At 40.0% G+C, this 15,225-nt stretch overlaps 1 protein-coding gene across 1 annotated transcript in view; it reads right to left on the bottom strand.

Annotated features, from left to right (window-relative positions):
- The window catches only part of KLHDC1 (kelch domain containing 1), a 59,885-nt gene that overhangs the window by 34,349 nt on the left and 10,311 nt on the right, over positions 1–15,225 (bottom strand). Inside the window, exons 2-4 of the mRNA XM_010389492.2 lie at positions 9,386–9,456; positions 8,787–8,904; positions 8,223–8,341 (exon numbers count right to left, since the gene is read on the bottom strand). Of these exons, the coding sequence (XP_010387794.1) occupies positions 8,223–8,341; positions 8,787–8,904; positions 9,386–9,456 (308 nt within the window). The remainder of the gene's footprint in view (positions 1–8,222; positions 8,342–8,786; positions 8,905–9,385; positions 9,457–15,225) is intronic.

The raw sequence follows: 15,225 nt of genomic DNA, 5'->3' as shown, positions 1-15,225 counted from the left end.
GGAGACAAAGAAATATGGAAAAGAAATATTTGATAATTTAATTACTAAGAAACTGATGGAAGCTATCAACCTACAAACCCAAGAAGCTCAGCACACTCCAAGTAAGATAAATACAAAGGAACTACACCAAGGCATAATTAATCAAATTATTTAAGGACAAAAACACAGAAGAGATAAAGAAAAAAAAAGACATATACAGAGAAACAAAAACACAAATGAGGGTAAATTTGTCACAAAAAAGATGGAAGCCAGACCCCAGTCTGGGTCTGGGTCACACCTGCAATACCAGCAATGTGGCAGGCTGAGGCAGGAGGACTGCTTGAACCCAGGAGTTTCAGGTCAGCCTGGGCAACATAGTGAGATCCCCATCTCTACAAAAAATAAAAAAAGGCTGAGTGCTGTGGCTTATGCCTATAATCCCAGCACTTTGGGAGGCCAAGGCAGGCGGATCACCCGAGGTCAGGAGTTTGAGACGAGCCTGACCAACATGGAGAAACCCCATCTCTACTAAAAATACAAAATTAGCTGGGTTTGGTGGCGCATGCCTGTAATCCCAGCTACACAGGAGGCTGAGACAGGAGAATTGCTTGAACCCAGGAGGCAGAGGTTGCGGTGAGCCAAGATTACGCCATTGCACTTCAGCCTGGGCAACAACGGCAAAGCTCCGTCTCAAAAAAACAAAAAATAAAAAAAAATCAGCTGAGTGTGGTGGCATGCACTTGTAGTCCTAGCTACTTGAGAGGAGGAAGGAGGAACACTTGAGCCCAGGAGTCTGAGGCTGCAGTGAGCCATGATTACATCACTGCACTTCAGCCTGGGTAAGTGATGGAGTGAGACCATCCCTATAACATAAAAATAATAATAATAAATAATGGAAGGAAATAAAAGTAAGAAAGGAAGGGAGAAAAAAGAGAAAGAAAAATGGAGGCCAAAAAGCAGTGTAATAAAACCTGTAAAGTGCTGAAAGAAAAAAAATCCTGTTAACCCAAATGGTCAAAGAAGAAATCATAAGGGAAATTAGAAATTATCTTGAGATAAATGAAAACAAAAACAACAAAACTTATGAGATGCAGCGAAGGCAGGGCTCAGAGGGAAATTTATCACTATAAATGCCTACATTAAAAATAAAATCTCAAATCCATAACGTAACTGTACAAGTTAAGGAAGTAGACAAGAACAAACTAAACTTACAGAGAGCAGAAGGGAGAAAATGATAAAGGTTGGAGGCGAGATAAAATAGTGAATAGAAAAACAATCAAGAAAAACAACAGACCAGACAGGGTGGCTTCTGGCTGTAATCCCAGCACTTTTGAGAGGCCAAGGCAGGCTGATCACTTCAGGTCAGGAGTTCGAGACCAGCTTGGCCAACATGGTGAAACCCCGTCTCTACTAAAAATACAAAAAAATTAGGTGGGTGTGGTGGCAGGCGGCTATAATCCCAGCTACTTGGGAGGCTGAGGCAGGAGAATCGCTTGAACCCAGGAGGTGGGGGTTGCAGTGAGCCGCGATCATGCCACCGCACTCCAACCTGGGCAACAGAGTGAACAGAGACTACGACTCAAAAAAAAAAAGAAAGAAAAGAAAAGAAAGAAAAGCAACAAAACAAAAGTTGATTCTTTGAAAAGATCAACAAAATTGACAAATGCGTAGACAGCTGCACTAAGAAAAAAGTGAGCAGATTCAAATTACTAAAATCAGAAGTGAAGATACTACAGAATAAAAAAGATGACAAAAGAATACTATGCTGGGCATGCTGGTTCACATCTTTAATCCCAGCACTTTGGGAGGCCGAGGTAGGCAGATTGCCCGAGTCCAGGAGTTCAAGACCAGCCTAGCCAACACGGTGAAACTTTGTCTCTAAAAGTACAAAAAAATCAGCTGTGCGTGATGGCGTGCACCTGTAGTCCCGCCTGTTTGGGAGGCTGAGGTGGGAGAATCACCTGAGCTTAGGAGGTAGAGGCTGCAGCAAACCAAGACAGCACCACTACACTCCTGCCTGGGCAACCAGAGTGAGCCCCTGTCTCAAAAACAAACAACAACAACAACAACAACAACAAAAAACAGAATACCATGAAGAAGGGTATATCAACAAGTTGGATAACTTAGATGAAATGGAAAACTTCCTGGAAAGACCCACACCCTCAGTGCCGGGCACAGTGGTTCATGCCTGTAATCCTAGCAATTTGGGAGGCTGTGGTGAAAGGATCACTTGAAGCCAAGAGTCTGAGACCAGCCTGGCAACATAATGAGACCCTATCCCTACAAATAATAAAAATCTTAGTCAGGGATGGTGGCACGTGCCTGTAGTCCCAGCTACTCAGGAGGCCGAGGTGGAAGGACTGCTTGAGGGTTCAAGGAGTTCAAAGCTGCAGTAAGCCATGATAGCACCACTGCACTCCAGCCTGGGTAACAGAGAAAGACCCTGACTCTTATAAAAACAAAATATATCTCAAGAAGAAATAGAAAATCTGAATAAACCTATAACAAGTAAGACGATTGAATCAGTAATCAAAACCCTCCCAAGAAAGAAAAGCCCAAGACCAAATGGCTTCACTGGCAAATTCTACCAAATATTTTTAAAAGAATTAACACCAATCCCACTCAAACTCTTCCAAAAAAAAAAAAAAAAAGTGAGGAAGGAATACTTCCTAACTTAGTTTGAGACTAGCATTACCATGATACCAAAGCAAGACAAATAAAATACAACTAAATATATTGATAAGGGATCAACACCCAGAATACATAAAGTACTACTGTAACGTAACGTCAAAAAGACAGACAACTCGTTTTTTTAAATGAGTAAACAATTTGAATAGACATTTCTCCAAAGAAGATGTACAAATGTCCAATAAGCCAACATCATTAGTCATTAGGAAAATACAAATCAAAATCACAATGAAATGCCATTTCACATCTGCTAGTATAGCTATTATTAAAAACACACACACACACACACCCAAAATAAGCATAGGTGAGGATGTGGGGAAACTGGAACCCTTGTTCCTTGCTGGCAGGAATGTAAAATGGTATAATCACTAAGGAAGATAGTTGGTGGTTCCTCAAAAACTGAAACATAGATTCACCAAATGACCCAGCAGTTCTATTCTTAACATATATACTCAAAAGAATTGAAAATTGAATCAAACAAAGTTATACGCCAACACTGACAGCAGCATTATTCACAAATAGCCAAAAGGTAGAAACAACCCAAGCATCTATCAACATATAAATGGCTAAACAACATGTGGTATATATATACAGTAGAATATTACTCAGCGATAAAAAGGAATAATATATGCTACAACATAATGCACCTTGAAAACATCATGTTAAGTGAAATAAGGCAGACAAAAAGAACAAACATTTTATAATTCAATTTTTATGAAATACCTATTATCTGCTTATTCGTAAATTATTATAGATGGAAAGATTAGAGGTCACCAGAGGTTGGAAAGAAGGGAGAATGGGGAGATATTGCTTAATGGGTACAGAGTTTCTGTTTGGAGTAATTAAAAAGTTTGGAAGTAGGTACTGGTGATGGTTGCACAACATTATGAAGGTAATTAATGCCACTGGATCGTATACTTAATATAGTTAAAATGAAAAATTTTATGTTTTATGTATTTACCACAACCTTTCAAAAAGGTGTAGCAAGCCGGGCGTGGTATCTCATGGCTGTAATCCCAGCACTTTGGGAGGCTGAGGTGGGCAGATCACCTGAGGTCTGGAGTTTGAGACCAGCCTGGCCAACATGGTGAAACCCCGTCTCTACCAAAAATACAAAAATTATCTGGGCATGGTGGCAGGTACCTGTAACCCCAGCTATTTGGGAGGCTGAAGCAGGAGAATCCCTTGAACCAGGAGGCAGAGGTTGCAGTGAGTGGAGATCATGTCACTGCACTCCAGCCTGGGTGACAAGAGCTAGACTGTCTCAAAAAAAAAAAAAAAAAAAAGAAAGCATAGCAAAAGGCAAGTCTCCCTCCTACTCTGTCACTTAATTCCCTTGCCTTGCTAGGGCAATCACTGTTACTGGTTTCCTTTACATATTAACAACAACAAAAAAACCTTTAAAGATCCAAAAATATAGGGTAGATTAACCTGGAAAAACAAAGGCAGAAAACCATAGTGGCTTACAGAAACACATGTCATTGTCATAAGCAAAGATATTCCCTTTATACAAGCCTATGTAAGGTTCAGAGACACAGTTCAGTCCTATGTTTGCCTCTAGCCCTTAAAATGCTTTTTGCAAACCAAAATGACAAAAAGTTAAGCGTAACCAGGAGGCAAATCAATAAAGCTATCAATTACTCCTCCTAAAAAGTTATGTATATACCTGTGAATAAAATTCAACAATACGTTGAAATACTTGTTACAACCAAGTAAGATTTATATCAGAAACACGAGTATATCATATAAGAAAATATTTAATGACATCATTAATATGAGATTAAATGAGAAAAAAACCTCAAACGATTTCAAAAGAAAAAGTATTTAATAAAAATCAATAGTCATTGCTCATAAACATCTAGGTTTAAAAGGTAAGGCTATGTTTTATCTTTTATTTTTTATATATATATCTTTTTTTTTTTTTTAAGACAGAGTCTTGCTCTGTCGCCCAGGCTGGAGTGCAGTGGCGCAATCTCGGCTCACTGCAAGCTCTGGCTCCCGGGTTCACGCCATTCTCCTGCCTCAGCCTCCTGAGTAGCTGGGACTATAGGCGCCTGCCACCGCGCCTGGCTAAGTTTTTGTATTTTTAGTAGAGACGGGGTTTCACCGTGGTCTCGATCTCCTGACCTCGTGATCCGCCCGCCTTGGCCTCCCAAAGTGCTGGGATTACAGACGTGAGCCACCGCGCCTGGCCTATTTTTTTTTTTTTTTAGACAGAGTTTCACTCTTGTCACCCAGGCTGGGGTGTAATGGTACAACCTCAGGTCACTGCAACCTCCACCTCCCAGATTCAAGCAATTCTCCAGCCTCAGCCTCCTGAGTAGCTAGGACTACAGGTGCCTGCCACCACGCAAAAAAATAATTTTTGTATTTTTAATAGAGATGGGGTTTCACCATGTTGGCCAGGCTGGTCTCGAACTCTTGATCTCAAGTGATCTGGCTGCCTCGGCCTCCTAAAGTGCTGGGCTTACAGGCGTGAGCCACTGCGTCTGGTCTGTATTTTATATTTTATATATACTTTTATATATACTTAATATAATAAAGTAGGCTGGGCGTGGTGGCTCACGCCTGTAATCCTAGCACTTTGGGAGGCCGAGGCCGGCGGATCACGAAGTCAGGATATCGAGACCATCCTGGCTAACACGGTGAAACCCCGTCTCTACTAAAAATACAAAAAAAAAACAAAAAAAATTACCCGGGCGTGGTGGCAGGCACCCGCAGAAAGCTACTCAGGAGGCTGAGACAGGAGAATGGCGTGAACCCAGGAGGCAGAGCTTGCAGTGAGCGGAGATCGCACCACTGCACTCCAGGGTGGGTGACAGAGCGAGACTCCATCTCAAAAAAAAAAAAAAGGTAGCTATGGGCCAGGCGTGCTGGCTCACGCCTGTAATCCCAGCACTTTTGGAGGCCGAGGAGGGTGGATCACAAAGTCAGGAGTTCAAGATGAGCCTGGTCAACATGGTGAAACCTCGTCTCTACTAAAAAATGCAAAAATTAAGATGGGTGCGGTGATTCACGCCTATAATCCTAGCACTTTGGGAGGCGGAGGCAGGAGGATCACGAGGTCAGAAGTTCGAGACCAGCCTGGCTAATATGGTGAAACCCTGTCTCTACTGAAAAAAAAAAAAAAAAAAAAAAAAAACTAGCCAGGCATGGTGGCACATGCCTGTAGTCCCAGCTTCGGGAGGCTGAGGCAGAAGAATCGCTTGAACCCAGGATGCGGAGGTTGCAGTGAGCCGAGATTCCACCACTGCACTTCATCCTGGGCAATAGAGGGGGACTCCGTCCGTCTCAAAAAAAAAAAAAAAAAAAAAAATTAGCCGGGCATGGCGGCAGGTGCCTGTAATCCCAGCTACTTAGGAGGCTGAGCTTGCAGGAGAATCACTTGAACCCAGGAGGCGGATGTTGCAGTGAGATGAGATTGCACCATTGCACTCCAGCCTAGGCAACAGAGGAAGACTCCATCTCAAAACAAACAAACAAACAAACATAGCTATGAAGTACTTTTTATTTGCTCCCAAACCAACAACCAACACAAGAACATTAATTTGCTTAAGTTTCTAGATCTAAGTACCAATTTACAGAAAATAGAAGGTGTAGAGGAATACGTTAAATGATATCACAGAGACACAACCAACACAGTGCAGACTATTGGGATTCTACAGCCAAATGACATGGTTTCTTTATCAAATAAATTTCAAGAACAAAACAACAAAAAAAGACCAAAAGGAAATATCTAGAATAAAAGCAACTTGAAAGGCATATTGGCCGGGTGCAGTGGCTCATGCCTGTAATCCCAGCACCTTGGGAGGCCAAGGCAGGTGGATCATGAGGTCAGATCAAGACCATCCTGGCTAACATGGTAAAACCTGGTCTCTACTAAAAATACAAAAAATAGCCAGGCATGGTGGTATGTGCCTGTCGTCCCAGCTACTCAGGAGGGTGATGCAGGAGAATTGCTTGAACTTGGGAGGCAGAGATTACAGTGAGCCGAAATGGCACCACTGCATTCCAGCCTGGGCGACAGAGATTCTGCCTCAAAAAGAAAAAAAAAAGAAAAAGAAAAAAGAAAAAAGACATATAAATTGATTGCAAAGTATAGACCTTACCTAGTCCTCTACTGAACAAATTGTTTAAAAACATTTAAGAGACAAACAAGCAAATCTGAAAACTGGAAATTGAATACTGAATGATATTTTAAAACACAAATAAAATTTAATAAAGTAATTAGCAATGAAGAAAACCCTTAAAACAAAAAATATAAGAACTCAAATAACAGAGTTGATGGCCATGAGGAGCTGAAACAGAATTGTTAGAAATTAGGAAAGAAGGCCAGGCACAGTGGCTCACACCTGTAATCCCAGCACTTTGGGAGGCCAAGGCAGGTAAATCATGAGGTCAGGAGTTCGAGACCAGCCTGGCCAACATGGTGAAACCCCATCTCTACTAAAAATACAAAAATTAGGGCCAGGCGTGGTGGCTCATGCTTGTAATCCCAGCACTTTGGGAGGGCTGAGGCTGGGGGACCACAAGCACAGTGGATTGAGATCATCCTAGCTAACACAGTGAAACACAGTCTCTACTAAAAATACAAAAAAAATTAGCCAGCGTGGTAGCACACCCCTATTGTCCCAGCTTCTTGGGAGGCTGAGGTAAGAGAATTGCTTGAACCTGGGAGGTGGAGATTGCAGTGAGCTAAGATCGCGCCACTGCACTCCAGCCTAGGTGATGGAGTGAGACTCTGTCTCAAAAATAAATAAATAAATAAAATAAAAACACAAAAATTAGCTGGGCATGGTGGCAGGTGCCTGTAATCCCAGTTACTCAGGAGGCTGAGGCCAGAGAATCGCTTGAACCCGGGAGGCAGAGGTTGCAGTGAGCAGAGATTGTGCTATTGCACTCCAGCCTGAGTGACAGAGTGAGGCTCCATCTCCAAAAAACAAAAAATTAGGAAAGAAATAAAAGGGGAGAAAAATTCATTTCAGAAATGAAGACAATGTCACAAACAGCAAAGAGACAGTTATCACAGAAGATACAGCAAAGGACATAAAGAATAAAAATGTGAAAAACCACAAAGAATAGTTAAAAAGAATTAGCAAGAAATGATAAACAGGGAGTGGGGAGCTAAAATGTTCATCACTAAAGTTCCCCTTCTTTCCAAAAATGGAACAGAAAGATTACAAATGTAACTCACAAAAACTGGTGTTGAAGGAATGGGAGGGAGAGAGGGATGAAGAGGCTACCATCTAGTTTTACTGATGCTCAGAGTAGGGGAATGATAGATGTTGTTCAGAGAAAAAGAATGAGTAATATATGAAAGTGTAAACATAAGCACTGGATTTACTCAAGGTCCTACCCAGTGCAATAAGGAAACAAAAAGTTTAAAGATTAGAAAGGAAGAAATACAACGGGCAGTATCCACAGATACTCCGATTATTTAGAAAATCAATTGCTATCCTGAAAAAACTCACACCTTTAAGCATTCTGTATTTTAGCCAAAAGTTATTATCTTTGCTTAGGTAGACATAATGCATTAAGTGCAACTGCTGCATTACCTGTCTTTATATACCCAGCAGGAAAGTTTATCACGTGGTGTGGGTGGTTGTCCTTCAAAGTTGGTAATTTTTTCCCAAATGTAGGTTCCATCTCTTGTTCGTAAATTAACAAAATAAAGCTTTAAAAGACGAGAACACTATTAGCAGACACGGCATTTAAAAATTAAATCTACATCAGAGGCAATGTGATCCAATAATTAATACTATTTTTTTCTTTTTAATAGGTAAGTTTGTTACCTATTAAAAAATTAAAAATTGTAGAATTAATAAAAACAAGACTGTTTTAGGAGTAAAAATGATATATAAAACATATTAAAATAGGTCTTTTCCATCCTGCTCTTATCCTATGAATATCAATTAAATATGCAGTTAATTCTGAAGCAGAAAGACACAGAAGAAGAGCAGAGCAGAACTGCTGCATTTTCAATCTAGCTTTAAAATCTTTAATCATAAGTTTAAGGTTTTCTATATATATATTCTTTTTAAAATATTTGTAACTTGTGAGATGAAATGATACATTAAATATTACATTTTGCTGCACTCTTGAATTAAAGAAATTATTACTCGATTGCTGTATCCTTTGTCATCATATCCTCCAAAAATGTACAGCTTTCCATTAATGCAAGCACCACAGCTTCCTGACATGGAGGCTGGGAGTTCTCCTTCCATGAGGTGCATTCTCCTGCAGCAAGAATAACATGGAATCCCATAACTTTCCAGAAAGGCAAATTAAAATTCTCTTTAAACTCCATGAGTACTTTTGTCAGTGAAAACTGTCACTGTCAGTTACAATTATAATGTAATGGTGACTAATAATGTAAAAACTCTAAGAAGATCCAGGGTAAAAATTTTTCAATTTGCTAGGAAAAAAAAAAAAAAAATCACAAAATTTCACACGTCACCAGAACTGGGAATTTGCAGAATAAAACAAAATCTTCAGAGACAGCACTGTTCTTGAGAGAAATACTAAAAGACAAAAAATGGAGCAGGGAAGACAGCAGGGGAATGAAAGCATCAGAAAATTAAAGCATTGAAAGAAAAGGAAAGAGAGACTTCAAAAATGTAGCAGTATATTCAAAGTATGGTCTCAAATTCCCTAAAGTCTACAGAAACATTTATAATAGAAATTAAGATCAGACAGTATGCAATTTAAAATTACTTACCACAACCCACTATCAATATCATAGGTCCAAATTTCATCATTAGGCAAATATACTTCATTGTCTTCAATAGACTAAAAATACAGAATACATAAAATTATGTTTATTAAGTACATAGCAAACAGTTACACAGCTTCTCAGGATGAGAAAAATTGCTAGGAAAATACCATAAAACACAAAAGAAGGCTCAAGGATTTTTTTCAATATAAAATAAAATGTATCAAAAGAAAAGGAAAGAAAGATTTTCTAAGAGAAAGTGGGAAAACAATAAAAGATCCAAATAAAACATAGCAAGTATATAAGTCTCAAGAAAATACTTAGGACAATTAAACCTTTAAAAGGGGCTTTATGTAAAACAAAACAGCAAAACAATAAGATTTAGAGCAGAATATTAAATACTATAAAGCCAGGAAGAAAAAGATCATCAAAAAAGGGCAATATATTTTGGGTGACAGGAAGTATCAATGGAGGAAATTTTTAAAAGATACAATTAAATATCTTATTAAGATATCTCAGATACTTTAATTCACTGAACATATTTTTTGAGTGCCTACTATATGCAAGGCATAGTATTAGTTGTTCATTAAATCTAGAATATAAGGATCACAATACATTTAGTCAAAACGACAACTCTGAACTTGAATAATCTCTAAAGAAGCTGATCACAAATAGAATGGCACATTTTTACATTCATGATGAAAAGAGAAGTAAGACTTGTATAACAATCTTACTTACTTTGAGCTTAAACAAACTTAGGGCTTAAAATCAATTTTTACACAAATCTGTGATAGTTCTCAGAATCTATATAATAATTCAAACATAACCAGTGGGGCGCAGTGGCTCAGCCAGCACTTTGTAATCCCAGCACAGTGTAATCCCGGCATTTTGGGAGGCTGAGGCAGGTGGATCACCTGAGGTTAGGAGTTTGAGACCAGCCTGGCCAACATAGTGAAACTCCACCTCTACTAAAAATACAAAAAACCTAGCTGGGCATGGTGGCATATGCCTGTAATCCCAGCTACTCAGGAGGCTGGGGGAGGAGAATCGCTTGAACCTGGGAGGCAGAGGTTGCAGTAAGTTGAAATCGTGACACTGCACTCCAGCCTGGGCAAAAGAGTGAGAATTCGTCTCAAAAACAAACAAACAAACAAAAAAACTAGAATTTTAAAATAGCACTTTAAGAATTTCTAAAACTATATAATACATAAGTTATTAACATGCTAAGAAGATTTAGCTGTTTCTCACTCTATGTTCTTTAAATTTAAAAATAGGCCCGGTGTAGTGGCTCATTCCTGTAATCCCAGCACTTTGGGAGGCCAAGGCAGGAGGATCGCTTGAATCCAGGAATTCAAGACCAGCCTGGGCATCATAGCCAGACCCTGTCTCTAAAAAAAAAAAAAAAAAAAAAAACCAAAAAATTAGTTAGGCCTGGTGGCACACACCTATAGTCCTAGTTACTCAGGAGGCTGCAGTGGGAGGATCACTTGAGCTCAGGAGTTCGAGGCTGCAGTGAGCTATGATAGTACCACTGCACTCCAGCCTAGGTGAAAGAGGCAGACACTGTTTCTTAAAAAAAAAAAAAAAAAGGCTGGGTGTGGTGGCTCACACCTGTAATCCCAGCACTTTGGCAGGTAGAGGCAGGTAGATCACGAGGTCAAGAGATCGAGACCATCCTGGCCAACATGGTGAAACCTCATCTCTACTAAAAATACAAAAATTAGCGGCGCGTGGTGGCGCGTGCCTGTAATCCCAGCAACTCGGGAGGCTGAGGCAGGTGAATCACTTGAACCCCGGAGATGGAGGTTGCAGTGAGCTGAGACTGTGCCACTGCACTCTAGCCTAGGCAACAGATGGAGAATCTGTCTCAAAAAAAAAAAAAAAAAAAAAAAGAGTATCTCGTCTACCATGTCTCTCTCTCTCTCTCTCTCTGTCACACACATACACACACACACACACGTAAAAACAGAAAACTGTTGTATTACTTCCAAGGAAATTAAACTTACACTCATGTCTGAGTCTTTTCAATAGATGGTGCAAAAGAATAAAACTAGACTCCTATCTTTCACCATATACAAAAATAACATCAAAATGGATTAAAGACTTAAATCTAAGACTTCAAACTATAAAACTACTACAAGAAAACAGGGGGGAAACTCTCCAGGACATTGGTCTGGGCAAAAATTTCTTGAATAATACCCCACAGGCACAGGCCACCAAAGCAAAAATGGACAAATGGGATCATATCAATTTTAAACGCTTCTGCACAGTGAAGGGAACAATCAACAAAATGAAGTGACAACCTACAGAATGGGAGAAAACATTTGCAAACTTCCCATCTGACAAGGGATTAATAACCAGAATATATAAGGAGCTCAAACGACTCTACAGAAAAAAAATCTAACAATCTAATTTAAAAATGGGCAAAATATTTGTATACACATTTCTCCAAAGACATATGAATGGCAAACAGGCACAGGAAAAGGTATTCAACGTCACTGATCATCAGAGAAATGCAAATCAAAACTACAGTGAGGTATCATCTCACTTCAGTTAAAATGGCTTTTATCCAAAAGAAAGGCAATAACAAATGCTGGCAAGGAAGTGAAGAAATGGGAACCCTCATACACTGTTGGTGGGAATGTAAATTAGTACAACTACTATGGAGAACACTTTGGAGGTTCCTTAAAAAATTAAAAATAGAGCCACCATATGATCCAGCACCCCCACTGCTAGGTATATATGCAAAAGAAACGAAATCAGTGTATCGCAGAAATATCTGCACTCCCATGTTTGTTGCAGCACTGTTCACAATACCCAAAATTTGGAAGCAACTTGTGTCCATCAGCACATGAATGGATAAAGAAAATGTGGTACTCATACACAATGGAGTACCATTCCACCATAAAAAAGAATGAGATCCTGTTATTTGCAATAACATGAATGGAACTGGAGGTCATTAGCTAAGTGAAATAAGCCAGACACAGAAAGACAAATATCACATGCTCGTACGTGAGATGTAAAAATCAAAACAATTGACCTCATGGAAACAGAGAGCAGAAGCACGGTTACCAGAGGCTAGGAAGGGTAATGGGCAGGTGGGGGTGGGTGGGTAGGGATGGCTAATGGGTACCAAAAAATAGTTAGAAAGAATAAGACCTAGTATTTGATAGCACAATAGGGTGACTATAGTCAATAATAATTGTACATTTCAAAATAACTAAAAGAATGTAATTGGATTGTCTGCAACACAAAGGATAAATACTTGAGGGGATAGATACCCCCATTTTATATGATGTGACTATTATGCATTGCATGCCTGTATCAATATCTCATGCATCCCATAAACATATATACCTACTATGTACTCACAAAAATTAAAATAAAAAAATTCAAACAGTGAAAAAACATAAACTTACATTCATGTCTGACTGAGGAATCCATATTAAATGTCTAAGTAAACAAATAATTTTAAGAAGGGGAGCTACTGTATAAGCATTAGGTTCCAGTAGTCTCATGTGCACTCCTTTACAAAAGAAATATTATAGGCTGGGTGCAGTGACTCACATCTGTAATCCTAGCACTTTGGGAGGCCGAGGCAAGCAGATCACAAGGTCAGGAGTTTGAGACCAGCCTGGCCAATATGGTGAAACCCTGTCTCTACTAAAAATACAAAAAAATTAGCCAGGCGTGATGCCGGGCGCCTGTAGTGTTAGCTACTTGGGAGGCTGAGGCAGGAGAACTGCTTGAACCCAGGAGGCAGAGGTTGCAGTCAGCTGAGATCATGCCACTGCACTCCAGCCTGGACGACAGAGCAAGATTCCATCTCAAAAAAAAAAAAAAAAAAAGAAATATTATGAAAGTGAATTGTCATTATTCTGTTTAAGTCCTTTCAATGGCTCCCTATTACTTTTAGCATAATCTAAAATGTTTATGATTCTGTATTATATAGTACCTGCTATCCCTTGAAATTTCAAGTTGCCTTTCACACACAGTACGCGTTCAGTACTTAAACATCTCCTAGTTCCTTGCTATGATAGGACCATTCATGTATTCTCTTTTCTCTTCTTGTAGTGCTCTTTCAGAGTTTGCCTAACTCCTCCCTTTTTGGGAATCAGCTTAAAGGTACTTCTTTAACCTATTCTCTATAATAGTTTAAGTATTAAGGTCCCCTATTAAAGGCTCTTATAGTCCTGTACTTTCCCTGTGAAGTTCCTTGTCTGTATCACACCCACTCTCACCACCACCAATACTACTAAACTGTAAGCTTCATGAGTACAGGGATCTTGTCTATCTTGTTATGCTCCCAGAGCCTACTACAGTGCCTCACACATAAAAGACAAATATTTATCGATTGAGTGAACGGGTAAGTGAATAACATCTGTTAAACTCACTGCACAGTCACTTCAAACTGGTATTTTTTAAAAGTCAGTTTCACTAATATCTCAACACAGATAAAGCACAGAATTGAAAAGTTTAGACCTAGTTCCTTCTCACTTTCTCAGAGACTTCCCTCCTACATTATCCCTTCTTTTCCCCAAGTTTTCCTTCTCTTTTCTTTTTTTTTGAGATGTAGTCTCACTCTGTCACTCAGGCTGGAGTGCAGTGGTGCCATCTTGGCTCACTGCAACCTCTGCCTCCCGGGTTCAAGCGATTCTCCTGCCTCAGCCTCCCGAGTAGCTGGGAAATAGGCACCTGCCACCACACCCAGCTAATTTTTGTATTTTTAGTAGAGACAGGGTTTCACCACATTGGCCAGGCTGGTCTCGAACTCTTGACCTTGTGATCCACCTGCCTCGGCCTCCCAAAGTGCTGGGATTACAGGGGTGAGCCACTGCGCCCAGCCCAAGTTTTCCTTATTCCTATCAATACACAAACATGCCTCATCTCATCTTTCAAAAAAAAAAACAACTCTCCCTTGACTCCTCTTCCCGTTTCTAGGAATGGTTAGAATATGTTTGACAAGGCCAGGCACAGTGGCTCATGCTTGTAATCCCAGCACTTTGGGAGGCCAAGGTGGGCAGAACACCCGAGCTCAGGAGTTCAAGGCCAGCCCGGTCAACATGGTGAAACTCTGGCCTCTACTAAAAATACAAAAAATTAGCTGGGCGTGGTGGCAGGCACCTGTAATCCCAGCTACTCAGGAGGCTGAGGCACAAGAATTGCTTGAGCCTGGGAGGCAGAGGGTGCAGTGAGCCCAGATTGCACCACTGCACTCCAGCCTGGGCGACTGAGCGAGACTCTGTCTCAAAAAAGAAAAAAAAAGAAGAAAAAAAAGAAATAAAAAGACAAGCTATAAATTGAAGACATATTGAACTCACACAATTATGTATTTTAAAACTTGTATAAATTAGTTTTTTTAAAAAAGCAAATAACCCAATAGAAAAAAGAGCAAAAGACATGAGCCAGCATTTTTACGGAAGACACAAATAGTCCATAAAGTTAGACACTCAATTTTATCAGTAACCAAGGGAAATGAAAACAAAAACTACAATGAACTATCATGTGGCACTCACCGGAATGGCAAAAATGTAAGGCCAGATGGTACCAAATGTGTTGTCAAGGATATGGGGCAAGGAAGTGGCTAGTGGGAGTGTAAATTGATACAAATGTTTTGGTAACAGTCTGACATTTCCAAATAATTTTGGAGATGTGTATATCAAGTGAACCAACATTTCATTCATTGGTAGATTCCCTAGGGAATGTACATGCCCTTATGAATACACAATAGGAAGCATGTTATAAGAATGCCTGGCCAGGCGCGGTGGCTCAAGCCTGTAATCTCAGCACTTTGGGAGGCCGAGACGGGCGGATCACGAGGTCAGGAGATCGAGACCATCCTGGCT

Source organism: Rhinopithecus roxellana, chromosome 5 (genome assembly GCF_007565055.1).
Source record: "Rhinopithecus roxellana isolate Shanxi Qingling chromosome 5, ASM756505v1, whole genome shotgun sequence".
Classification (NCBI taxonomy): domain Eukaryota; kingdom Metazoa; phylum Chordata; class Mammalia; order Primates; family Cercopithecidae; genus Rhinopithecus; species Rhinopithecus roxellana.
Note: the sequence above shows the minus strand (reverse complement) of the source record. Positions and strands in the feature narration are given on the sequence as shown.